The sequence below is a fragment of the Pezoporus flaviventris genome, unplaced genomic scaffold, assembly GCF_033815535.1.
Source record: "Pezoporus flaviventris isolate CSIRO_AGI_PZ_B2104156 unplaced genomic scaffold, CSIRO_AGI_Pfla_v1 ptg000013l, whole genome shotgun sequence".
Lineage (NCBI taxonomy): Eukaryota > Metazoa > Chordata > Aves > Psittaciformes > Psittacidae > Pezoporus > Pezoporus flaviventris.
In genome coordinates this window covers 18,800,745-18,813,513 of record NW_026892561.1, presented here as the reverse complement: position 1 = coordinate 18,813,513, position 12,769 = coordinate 18,800,745, and the positions used below count along the sequence as shown (strand labels likewise).

General features: G+C 52.8%; 1 protein-coding gene across 2 annotated transcripts; it reads left to right on the top strand.

The window, feature by feature from the left end:
* The first annotated feature begins 7,755 nt into the window (after positions 1 to 7,755).
* On the top strand, positions 7,756 to 11,813 carry LOC133268617 (protein FAM163A-like). Of its 2 annotated transcripts, none has more exons than XM_061451998.1 (3): positions 7,756 to 8,242; positions 8,725 to 8,890; positions 9,577 to 11,813. In XM_061451998.1, exons 2-3 carry the CDS (start codon positions 8,798 to 8,800, stop codon positions 9,976 to 9,978), a joined length of 495 nt encoding a protein of 164 aa, XP_061307982.1. In that variant the 5' UTR covers positions 7,756 to 8,242; positions 8,725 to 8,797; the 3' UTR covers positions 9,979 to 11,813. The 2 variants fall into 2 exon arrangements, with proteins under 2 accessions (XP_061307982.1, XP_061307981.1); XM_061451997.1 differs by having other exon boundaries at positions 7,758 to 8,242; positions 8,776 to 8,890.
* Positions 11,814 to 12,769: the final 956 nt, after the last annotated feature.

Below are 12,769 nucleotides of genomic sequence, written 5' to 3'. Positions count from 1 at the left end.
AACATGACCAGCTTGTTCTCCCCAGGCCAGGGTGTCCCTGAGATGGGAGGAGCAGCTCATCCCTTCCCCATGCCACCTCCAGCTCTCTGCCAGGGCAGCCTGTGGTCCCACACAAGTCCTAACCTGCTGGGCAACCTGCTCCTGCTGTGAGGTCCTAAAAGGGGAGTTAAAAACATGGGTCATTAAGGCTGGGAGATAAAATAGCTGCTGGTCTGAGGCTCTGGAGATGCGCACCAAAACTCTGGGGCAGGTGATGTCTCCTCCCTGGAGCTAAGGGATGAGCAGCCAGTGACAGCCATCGTGTCAATCAGATGGAGGCAAAGGAGGAGAAGAACAGACATTTCTGGGTTGGTTTTTGGAACCCAACCATGAAGCCACACTGCTCCAGAGCCAGCAGCTGGCCCTGCTGTCTGGCCCCACCAAAAAGAGACAGTCTGTCTGCCTTGTGCTTTCGGGGAGGCGTTGAGAGCCCTCCTGACTGTAGTACTGCTGCACGTGGGAGGCTCCTCTCTCTGTATTGCTGCCTGAATGCAATTAGGCTTTAATGAGTCATTAAAATAAATCTCTGTTTCTACTCCAAGCAAACATGCCGGGGGGATGCTGACAGTCGGAGCTGCAGGTCTTGCATCATGCGGAGGAAGAGGCTGCACTTTCACGCACCCTCCTTCCCAGGGCTGGGCCCAGCACCCTTCCTCTCCCTTCCCCATGAAAAAGAGGATTTTTCCCAAGCAGGTTTGCAGCTACTGCAGGAGTGGGATTTGGGATTACATTATAACCAGCACTAGGGTTCGGCTTCTTTTGGAGGAGCAGTGGTCTGAGGGTTATCTGCTCCCTGATACTGAAAGGCGCTTGCCCACTGGAAACAGTCAGAGATGTAACAAATCCCAGATTTTGGCTCCTAGGTTGTTAAAGATGCTGATGGCTGTGTCCCTTTTAACCCGTATCTGGATCGGGTGGGCAGCTGGGGGAGATCTCAGCAGGTCCTGTGGCTTGAGAGGGATGTACATGAGGTGAGCACTGATAGGAAAGTGTGGTGCATCACTGACAGACGTCCATATAGTTTTCCTAGCTGTGAATGGGGTTTCAAGAGAGCTTGTGAGCCAAGAGGGATGCTGGTGGCCTTTCTCCTCATGGGCAGGCTCAAGGCTCATCTTCCTTCACCCCGCCTAACTGGTAAATGATCCAGTTATCCCTGAGGATGTCTTTGCTAATTTAATCCCTCCCCAGTGGCTGTCCTGCTGGCACGCTTGCAGGCGGGAGAGCAGATGCCGGCAGGTCACAGGGGGACGTCCCCTGTGTGTCCCCAGGGAGCAGCATCCCTCAAATACAGTTGCTGTGTCAGCCACTGGCCCTATATTACTATCCAGGCTGCAGAGGGGCACGAGTTAAAACCACGGCTTGAGCAGCAGAAGTTACTTTGTATTAGCAAAAGTGGTAAGTTGGGTGACATCGAGGCACGACAGAGCCGCCCCGGCACAGCTTGCGTGGCTATGCCCAAGCGTGCCATGCTGGGGAGGGAGGCTGAAGCTGATGGGGTTACAGAGGCTCCAGCTCGGCCGGAGCTTTCCCCCCAGCTTTGCTTTCATGAGCAGAGCTTACTGCTACATGGAAAGGTTTTGCACGAGTCGTGTTTCATACACCAGGCTGGGAGGAACTGGGACAGGGCAGCAAGGGCAGAACTGGGTGGGAATTTGGAAGCTGGGCAGAGGATTTTGAAGGAAAGATGGAAATGAGAAAAAGGCAAGAGAGCACCAGTGTCCAGGGCAAGGAGGGAGATCACAAAGTGGTGCCTTGGAGAAGAAGCTGTCCTGGGGTTTGATGCAAAGAAAGCTGGTGAGAAAAAAATCTTTAGTGAGAAACTAACTGCTGTGCTCGATTGGATTTTGTTGGGGGTGCTCTGGATTGTGTTGCACAATGCTTCTGCTGGGATGCATGCTCCTCTTCCAGTACGCACCTGGGATGAAGATACATTTTGGGTCGCTGAGTCTCCTGGTGGGATTAGCCACACTGGAGAGCAGAGAGCGTGCCTTCCTGTGGTTGAACAGTGAGAAAATCAAACTGAGGAGAAGATCCTGTCTCCACAGGCTGTGTTTGCAGTCCCTGGCGAACGGAGGGGTCTGGCCAAGGCCTTCATCTCCTTGCCCTGATGGGAAGAGTCTGCTGGTGTGAAAATAAATGGGTGCTGAGGAGGTGAAGGTTCCCTCTTGGGGCAGCGAGGGTGCTGGAGGAATACTGCCCCAGGGCTGGGAGTGAACAGCAGAGCATCCTCGGAGGGAGGCTGGCTCCTCCACACTGCCAGGGAGGGTCTCCAGGCTGTGGGACCAGCAGGATCTGCTCCGCCCTGAGACCTGAGTGTGGAATAGCTGGAGGCTGAGAGCTTTTAAAGAGGTCCCTGCTGCCCCATTTTGCTCTGCTGGTGCCTTCTCACCTTTTCCTGGGCAAGTTCTGGGAACGCTGGCTGACGCAGGGGAAATACTAATGCTGTGTTAGTGCTTTACCACAGGGTTGAATCCGTCATGGGATACCTACACCAGTGCAAAAAGCTTGTGCAAGCAACAAGGGTGACATCAGGGTGAAGGAAATAACCCTTCCTGCTCCTTTCCATGCTCACGAGGATCCATTGCTTGTGCTGTACACAGTGAAAACTCAGCCCATGCTGTGGCAGGGGATCTAGTGGCAGCATGGGGAGTAAATCAGACCCAAGTCCTTGCACTCCAGGGCCGTGTTCACATGGTATCCATGGTACATCAGGATTCAGCTTGGGCTTCAGCTCTCTGCTGCCTGTGGCCATAGGCATGGTCCTGAGCCTTTAGTACTCGTGCTGCAAAATGCTCTTTTTGGCAAAGGTCAGTCTCACCTGGGGCACACCCAGCACTCTGGCTCTCCACAGCATCGCTCTGCTTTCCGCGTGGTTGATGCTGCCACAGCTGCTCATCACAGGGGATATTTGGGTATTCGGAGGGATGGTGCACACAGCAGGGGTTGGCTGGCCAGGGGCTGGCTTGCTTCATGGAGCCTGTGGGGTTCTCATGTGTGGGATAATCTCAAAAGCCCTTCTTTGTGTGACTTGGCTTGATGCCACCAGTTTTGTCCCTGGTTATTTTGGGACCACAGTGGAGTGGCTCCCTGGCACATGTGCCTGGGCTTGGCCACGGCTTTTGCCGGGAGCAGCCCCAAGCAGGACCTCAGGCACAGCAGCAGATGAGCCATGTGGGTCAGGCAAGGGCCATTTCTATCCTGCATCCCACCATGGGCTGCCCATGTCTGACTCCTTCTCTGTGCCCAGAGCTGCACCAGCCACCTTGACTCCCAGGCTGCACTGGGCTGGAGCTGGCCAAGAAAATGCAGCAGGTAGGAGATGGTGGGGATGAGGAGGGAGGTGTCATTTTCCTGCTCTGGGTTTTAAGCCATCCTGCAATTAGGAGGGACTGCAAAAGGACGTAATTATATAGGTAATTGCCTAGATCCAGGTGTAGCCCTGGCCATGCTTTGCAGTATCACACTGGTGTGTGTGCTTGGTGGGGACAGAAGGGGGTGATGGTTCCTTCTGTGTCCTACCATCTCTGCGCATGTGTCCAGTTAATCCATGCAGGCAGGTGAGACAGGATCTGACTAGTCACTTAAGGGTATAAAGGGCAGGGATGCCAGAGTAATGGGATACTCGTGTAGTCTGTGCCTGAGACATCCTAGGCTACAAAGCTGTCCTTCCACCAAAAGTCTGTGAAGTGCTGGGAAGTCTTCCTGGGACAGGGATGTGGATGTGCTGACTGGTTACAAAACATGCTGGGACTTCGCACACCAGGCAATGCTACAGTCAGAGATGGGAGGGGGATACTTGGTCCTATGTGGCTGTAAAGGCAATTGCCACTGGTGGGGAAGGTCTCCTGTGCTCGTGGAAGGCAGGATAAGGCCCAGTGTTGGGGGGAGTGAACCTGGGCTGGCAAGAAGGTGGGTTTGGCAGAGTTTGACAGCCAGGAGAAGGGATCTGCTGGGCTTGGTGGATTGGGAGCACAGCATTAGCAGCAGAAATGGAACCTTTAATGCCCACCCAGGATCTGGGGTCTGGCTGGCAGCTTCCACCCTGGAAATGGTTTGATTTGTGTTAATTTCAGTTAGTATCTTGCCTTTTCCACAAATTTTTTGCAAGAAAAGGTCTGGTTTCAAAACCCCATTGGCATTACTTCTGTCCCATCCCTTACCTGGAGAGAGGCAGGGCTGGGAGGATGTGGTGGGAAGCCCCAGGGAGCTGGTGAAGGGAAAGCAAGGGCAGGCATGTGGCAGGGCATGGGGTGTTTCGTTTTGATGACTGAGTGCAAATCACCCCAGCATCGGTGGCAGGACAGTGTTACCTCTGCAAGCTGGCTGTCCTTGTGACACCTGGGACAGGGTGTTTGCTGTGGTTTCCCCTGCAAAACTGATGGGCTTGAGGCACCAAAGGGCCCACAGCACAAAATCGTCTCGGGTAGGAAACAGGTCACACAAAACACCCTTTCTGCCGGGAAAAGCCTTTCTTGGTGTTCTCTGCAGCAGGTGGATGTCTGTTTTCCCAAGTGCTGCTGTGATTTCTGTCTGCAGACTGGTCCAACTTCAATTATAACTTGGGCAGAAACCACAAAGCTCAGTGCTGGCTCAGGAGGTGTTATTGCTGCAGGGCTGCTCCAGTCACCCAGTGTCACTGTTGATTTTCATGCCTGAAAGATGCCTTTTCCTCAATATATTTATTAACAGCACATCAAAAGTCAGAACGAGCTGGCCCCATCTTCCCCTTTCCCCCTGAAAATAATGGGGCTTAAGTAAGCTTTTGTGCAAGGGTAAGTCAAAGCAGCAGTTTGTAGTGCTTCCCAAAATCAGTGTTCTCAGGGCCTGGGGTGGACAGCAGTTCCTTGGTGGCTTGTAATTTAAAGTTTAAAGCCTTCCAAGTGACCCAGTGGTTTGGGACCTGGGCAAGAAGCACCAGCAGTGAGTGCTGGGGCTGGAGGGGAGACGCTGGGGGGCTGTTGTCTGAGTGCAGCCCCCCCAAATCCTCTTGCATCTCATGTTGCCATTGCTCTTTGGGTGAAAATTCACTTGGGCTTGGCTCAGTTTGGGAGAGGGATCTCATTAATTCTACTTCCCAGGACTCGGCTTGTCCCATTACACCTTGCAGCACAAAGCATCTGATACGGGATGAGTTTGCAGGGCCTTGACCCACGCTGTGCTCCCATCCTGCCCCATGTTGTCCCACCTCACCAAGTTTTGCAGCCACGGGTTAACCCACCCAAATCCCACCGCGCTGAGCCCGTGCCCTGTTGTTTGCTGCCATAATCTGTTTTGAAAAGGCAGCCCCTGATGCTGTTTCTTCCAATTAGGCCCAGGGAGATGATTCTGGTAAGGCAGCGGCTGGGCTAATTCACCAGGCAGACATTTCATTGAATTAGCCCGTGAGCTGCAGAGCAAAACCAGGAGAGCAGAGCCCGGGCTGAGGCAGGACTCACCAGCAAGGTTCAGCATGGTGCTCATGGCAGATAGCTGTGCTCTGCCCCAGCCCAGGACCTGCTCCCCAGCTCTTGTGGTAGTGCTTGACCCTTGTTGGATGGCAGGGGTGAGCTGGGACACACAGGGTGAGAAGGGGCAGGAGATTCTCAGCTGGGCTGAGAGTGCTGGCAGCTGGCAAAAACCTCACCATTGACTTGCAAACTCTGCAAATCTCCTGTGGACGTCATTGAAGGGGAATAAATATAGAAGCCTGAGATGCCACTCGTTCCCAGAGTCACTTTTCAGGCCGTAACTTTGCAGTGTGAGGCAACATCAATTAAAGAAAATGTATCTCTGCAGCAAGCAGTTCTGCACGCTGGCCCAGGGTTGTACAATATGGCAGGGTTCCCTCCCTGTGCCTGCTCCTGTCCGTATCAGGGCAGCATGACACCACTGCATAGCATCTCAAATTGCTTCCCAAAAGCCAGTGAGGGGAAGAGAAAGTAGCACAGCCTGGCTTATATAAATCCTGATTTTATTCAGCAGTGGTTTGTACACCATAAGGTCTCCATGTTTGCCCTTTGGTCATAGTCCCCTCTCCTGAGCTGCCCAGGAAGCTCAAGTGAGCAGAGAGAGCCAAGGCATCTGCTCAGGGTGGGGAATTTAGATATATAAACAACTTCCAATTCCCTTTTTAAGCCAGAGGAGAAATGGGACCGTGCCCAAGGGAATTGCGCTTCTGCGTCCCCTTGCAGTTTTATAGGCACAGAATAGAAATTAACTGCTAGGCTGCTGGTGAGCAGGATTTTGAGGGGGGAGGAGAGTAGAAACTTTCTCCTCTCTGAAAGCATCACCTCCAGAGAGATGAGGAAAGGCAATGCTTCTCTTCTTGTTTGTTTTAATTTCTGCTTATTTTTCTTTTTAACAGTCCCTATTTTAATAAGGAAGAGCCTTGCTCCTGAGCAGGGCCAGTGAAACACTGACCAAGGCAGCCCCAGAAATGGAAATGCCAGATGTGGGGCACGTGGAACCCTGGCCCTCCTCGAGGCAGTGCTGATCAGACATGTGGCTCTCAGAGGTGACCAGAGTCCCTCCCTGCCCAGGGTTGTTCTCCAAGGCTGCCTGCTCACTCCAAACCTTGGCCTAATTGGATGCTGCTCTCTGAGCTCTAAATCAAATCACAGCTCCCATGAAATGAAGTTTTCTGGATGCGAACAGCTGCTTGCATCATCCGTCACTGCCCAGCTCACAGCGGGTCCCTCTTGGGGGTCATTGAAGGTCAATGTCTGCCTTTTCCAGCTGCCCACCATCAACTTTTCCCTGTTAAGGATGGCACCTGGGGAGGTGATAACTCCATTGAAGGCTCCCTGGTGTGTGTCCCCTGCGTCTCCGGTGCCCCTCGCTCTTGGTAGTGTTTCAGGGTGCTTTTTGGTAACAGGGTGTAGGAGCTGAGTGTGTTGGTCTCTATTATTAGCTCTGCTGGGTATGGACCTATTGATTTCTCAGGGCTTTTTTTTCCCCCCTTTGTTTTGTGTGTGAGAGCAGCTTGAGGAGGAAATCCAATGCGTGCCCGCCTTCTGGCTTTGCACAGGAACTTTCCAAGAGCTGAAAATCAATTTGTGGCAGGCAGGATCCTGCAAATCACTGCAGCAGGGTGAGGAGGGGGTGATTTGGGGAGGATGGCTTGTCCCCATGGTGCCCAACAGCACATGCAAGAGCAAGGGGCCGGGGCAGAGTTGGGCAGGTCTTGTTTGGAAGCTGCCACCTCTCTCTCAGTTAGGGCTGCGTGGTAAGTGGGTAATTAGATCTCTTCGGCTGCAACCGGCTGGAACTTGGGCCCTATCAATTAGCCTTGCTCTGGATGATGCACAGAGGGACGCAGAGCCAGTAATGAAATGTGGTTATGCCAGGCATCACCCAAGGGTGGGGGTGGCAGGGGCGATGGGTGCACCCACTTCTGGCGTGCAGGTCTCTCTCACTGAAATTGCAGGGTTTGGGTGTGGGGTTGTCCTTTCATGGCGGTTTGGGTTTACCCACCTTTGCAGCACCACCTTTCCTGCTGGTCTCCCTAAAACCAGCAATTTATTCGGCTCCGCTGCAGGAACAGAGGTGGCACCAGTGGAGATGGGGACATTGGGCAGCCCCCTTGAGCTGACGGTGGGTTTTTCTCCTTGTCCTCTCTCCCAGGTCTGCCAGCGTCTCCCTGTGGCCATGCACCGCTGCCTGTCCCAGCCGGCTGTCCTGGGGCCAGCGTATCCGTAACGCCCTGCCTGTCATTTCCCAGGTGCCTGCGGGGTGGCAAGGGGGTGCTGGGGAGAGCCCGTTTCCCAGCGGCACCTAAAACATCGGCTGCTTGCACGGTGATGCATCTGCCTCCCCCATAATTAATTTTAAAGAGGAAAAGGCAAAGTGCTGACTAAGCCAGGCCTTTGCCCTGTGAAGCCGCGTGATTCAGGAGCTGCTGATGGCACAGCCTTGTCCTGTGCAGTATTTCTCTGAGGTCGGGAAATGCCTCCTTTCCCTGCTCCAAATTAAAGAAACCGTAATATTTACCATCATTATCATCTGCAGGACCCAAAAATATTTTTGCACCGTGCAGGATCCCAGGGGCACATGCTGAGCCCCATCCCCATGGGACACGGGGTGAAGCAGTGCTTCCTTCTCGCGGGTCCCAAATCAAGACAAATTCTCAGGAAGCAGGGAAACACGGGCAGGTGAAGGGGCACTGTCAAGCCACTGCTAACCTCTCCCTCCACTTCTTACAGGTCTAACGCCTCCGTTCCTGAACGTAAGTAGCCTCCAGGTGCCATGGCACAGGGATGGTGGTGGGAGCTGCTTGGCTCATGCCGAGCCCATGTTAGACCCATTGGTGCCTGGCAGGCAGCCGGGGTGTGTTTTTTTCAGCTCAGATTGCCACAGTTGTAGAGTTCAAAGCCTCCCCTCTGGCTTTTCCTGGTGGAAACCCAGGTTTGCTTCTGTGTTTTAAAGCAGAAGCTGTATTCTCTGCCAACAGGGTGGAAATCAGTCCTTTCAGCCCAGCAAGGGAGGAGGCTCTGTGGGTGGACCGCGGGTGTTTCCCAAAGACCCCAAGCCAGAGGCAGTGATAACAGTGAGGGGCCATGAGGCTGCATCTCAGGTGTCTTCTTGCTAAGAGGAGAATGATGTTAGGTGATTGACAGTTTTTTGGTTGGGGCGGGAGGAACAAGAATGTGATATTTTGGGATGCCTCATGAGTGTCATGTCTGTGATATGATGATGAAGCCATGGTAGATGACTTTCATCTTCTGGGGTGACGCATGTCCCTGTGGCCCTGCCTTGCAGAGTTTGATGGAGAATCGGTCGGATGACAGCAGGAACTGTTGTTATCACCGGGGGAATCCTAGCGACAGTGATCCTACTGTGCATCATTGCCGTGCTCTGCTACTGTAGGCTACAGGTGAGTGCTGCGGTTGTCCCCATCTTGCCACAAACCCCAGCAGTGGCAGTGCTCCTGAGACTGAAATGATGCTGCAGGAGAGGTCTCGGAGGGCGTTTATTGCTTGCAATGGACAGGAAGTTGAAATACCATTTCCCCCAGGTACCGCAGAATTATGTCCATTCTCATCCCAGTGTTGGGAGACTCCCCTAAGGCTTTTGAGGCTCTGCAGCGCTTGCTAATTTAGGTGTAGGCTTGGCTGGGCTTGCAATACCAGACTGAGATTTTTTGTGCTGGTTTTTTTTTCCCCACTGTAAATGAAATGAGGAGGCTTTCTACAGCAGCTAGCTACAACCTCCTGCTCTTTAAAAGTTAATGTAAAGTCTGTGCCATGCAGCAGTGTGATGAAAAGCACAGCAGTTATTTGGAGGAGTTTTCAACTGGCATGGTAAAATACCTTCCTCTTGCAAACCTCACTGGGAGGGGAGAGGACGAGTTCCCAGCAGCTGCCTGCTGCAGAATGCTCAGGTCTGGGTTTGTCCAGCTTCTGCTTTGCTGGACCAGGTACCGTTGGAGCAGATCAGCAAGAGGCCAGCAGAGGGTTTCTCTGCCAGGGGGATGAGGGGGCGGGGATGTGGCAGGGCAGGCTGTTAAGACGAATTCAGCTGCTCTGCTTCCCCTAATACAACCCTTTCCCTTTCATACAGTACTATTGCTGCAAGAAAGATGACTCTGATGAGGAAGAGGAGGAGGAGGAGGACGAAGAGGAAGAGCCAGACCTTCCCACACACTCGCACCTCGGCATGTGCAATGCCTGCAGCTCCCACATGGTGGACGGCCAGGGAAGCCCTGCGCCCCCCGCCAGCGAGCTCAACCAGCACGGGGCTCACAACTACTGCCCGACCTGCTCCCCCTACGGCTCCCCCTTTTACATCCGGACTGCCGACATGGTGCGCAACGGGGGCGAGAGGGTCACCTACACCCCTGCATGCTACAAGGAGATGGGGCCGCCCATTAACATGGGCACCCTGCAGAGCTACCTGGTGAGCCGCCACAGCCTCCTCCGAGAGAGCTTCCCGAACCCACGGGCTATCAGCACGGAGGTGTAGTCACCATTGCCACTAGCACAGGGTGTTCCCAGACGGCACCTGCTCGAGGGAAGGGGCTTTTCACTTGTCTTTGGAGGGGGGGTTCTGCAGAAAAGACCCCATAAGTCCAGCCCGAGACCAGCATGGTCCTCCTGCTGAACCGCCCAGCGCAGCTGAGCTTTTTGGGCAAGAAGACAAGAGAGACCTCAAATGACAACATTGAACCGGTCACCTCCGAATCCATCATAAGTGTCATTATTATTCTACTCTATCTCCTGAGGGGACTTGTCTAATGAGGGCTATGTACAGTACAACCTAATTTAATTACCCCAGGCTCCCCAACTCCCCAGGCCTAGAGTGAGGCATTGGGTGTCCCCACACAGCCACCCGAGGCGATGCCCACCACCTCTAGCACACAGAGTGATACGTGACCCCCCACCAGCTGCTGCCCGTGGCAAATCCCACTGCTGAGCTGGGAACAGCAGCACTCCTGGCCGATGGGAAAGCAAAGAAGGGAAGATCCAGATCATTCTGCTCCCCTTGTACTGAGTTAGTTGCCGCTAGCAGTTAGCTTTCATGTTCGAGTGTAAGATAGGACACCTTCTACCACCCGCTTCGGTCTTTGCACATTCTGAAGAAGTTCAAGACAGAGTTTATATCACTGCCGAGGGAAGCAAAGTTGCTCACAAAACCATTCACCCACACAAGTGGTCACAGGATGATCTTTCTGCAGCCAAAGTCCCACCCTCTTTCACTCTTCACAAGCTTTTTTAGGAGTGATTTTAACTTGGACCCATAAAAACAGCAAGATTTCACTTATGGGAAGAATTGCATCCCTAAATAACTGCAGTTTTGGTCATCTTCAGCTTTCAAAGACCTAGCCAGGCCACCCTGACAGCTCCGGACAGCCACAGGAAGGTTGGCTTTAGGATGGCTTTTGCTTTCGACATCAACAACAGAGACCACCAGGTCACATCTCCTCCTCTGAGGGGCCCACAACCTGCAATGGGAAAGACGCGATGTTCCATTGGTCAGGATCCCCTCTTCTGCTTTTGGAAGAAGAGGGTGCAAGACCCAAACTCGGGTTCACCGGCTCTGTGGCTGGTAATGACAGCCAGTGACTCTGCCTTTCTGCAAAAAATGAATGTGGGAAAGTTCCTTCTTCCTCCATAAATCAGATTAGGTGAAAAATTACTAAAAGGCCATCTCCATCATTCACAGGCACTTCCGTAGCAACTGGTGCAGAACTGCTCAGCTGAGCAATTCACAGTCAATGCGGAAGGACCAGGACAGCAACAGTTCCCACAGCCCTGCAGATGCTGCTGGAGGCAGTGATAGGAAATGCTTGCCATCCCTTTGCAATATAGGGTACCACTGCTCAGAAATTTGAGTGGTGGCTTGGTTTTTTTCACCACAGCAATTTAGAAATCATCCTGCTGCTCACAGAAGGATTTGGACTTAACCTTCCTGTTCATGCACAGAAAAAGTATAAGTCTTAGCATAGAGGCGTGCACTACATGAGTCTTGGAATGTCTACGTTATCAGGCAAAAGGCTAATTTACACTTTGGGCCTGCCCATGCCTTGGCACCTCTGCACCAACTACCCAAAGGAAGGAGACAAGACGAATGCCAAATGTGGTGACAGTCGTAGTAACCGAACACCTTGCCCCAGCCTGCATTTTACACAGCCTTTTGTGCAAACTTTACGCATCATCTTCCCCACCTCCAGCCCAGAAAGTCATTGTATTTCCATTATTCTGAGACTCAGCCTAACTGCAGTGCTTTTAGAGTCTCCTTCCATTCTCCAAATAGTGATACCAGGTTTTAAATGTCCTCTCACATTAAGGGCAGGCAGGCAGGCAGGCAGACCAAAGTTATCACCTGCAAAGCTGTCTGGATCCCACTGGGCAACAGTCCATGCTTCCCATCCAGCCAGTACTCCTCCCTGAAAACAAAGTCTGTAACTGGAAAAAATATCTTGACTAAGTCGGTAAATGCCATCCTTTTCCACTAGAGCATCCGCTTAACTAGGTCTCATACTGCTGGAAGCCACGAGAAGTTAGTATGTCCCAGCGTGATCTGCGGGCTGCCACCTGCAAAGCTCCACCAGACAGCCCTGAAATGCCGTCGCCTCAAAGGGCACAGAGCCAGCTCACAGGCACAGTGGCTCCTGACATCCAACTCTACCTTTTGGCACGCAGCAAGGCTTCCCACCGCAACGACAGCACATGCTGGGCTGCGACCACCGGAGGGTGGGAATAACACCGGGGCTTTTGCTTCTGTGGGTCACTCTTCTGGTGAAAACAACCGCATCATCCTCACATGCACATTAAGCGTGACCCGTCACTGGCTAACGAGGTGCCAAGGCTGGCAGGGCAGTTCCAGAATAGCTGGATAGCCAAGAGGGTTAGCCTCACAGGCAACACAACACCCTGGGTCTGGCACTGCTACAGGGAAACGGGTGAGTCTGAAAGGGCTGGAAACATAGGAAATAGCTGTGGGTTCGAAGGTTTGGGGGATGGTGGAGGAACAGGATGGGGTAGAGGCAGGGATCCCAGATTTTTTCAACTTCAGATTCCTCCTGGTATTATTCTGTGTCTTTGTTGCTCAGCTATGGGTCCAAATTCAATGTCAGAAATAAATGAGGACTTTGAAATACAAACAGGAGCGGTTTCTGTTCTTTGGCAGGCAACACAAAATGGGGTTACCTGGTGTTGCCTGGAAGCTATACTGATGAAAGAATTTTTCCTCCCCACTCTTCCTGCTCCTGCTTTTGTTCCTTGTGGCCCCTCTCCTCCCTTGCCTCTGGCCT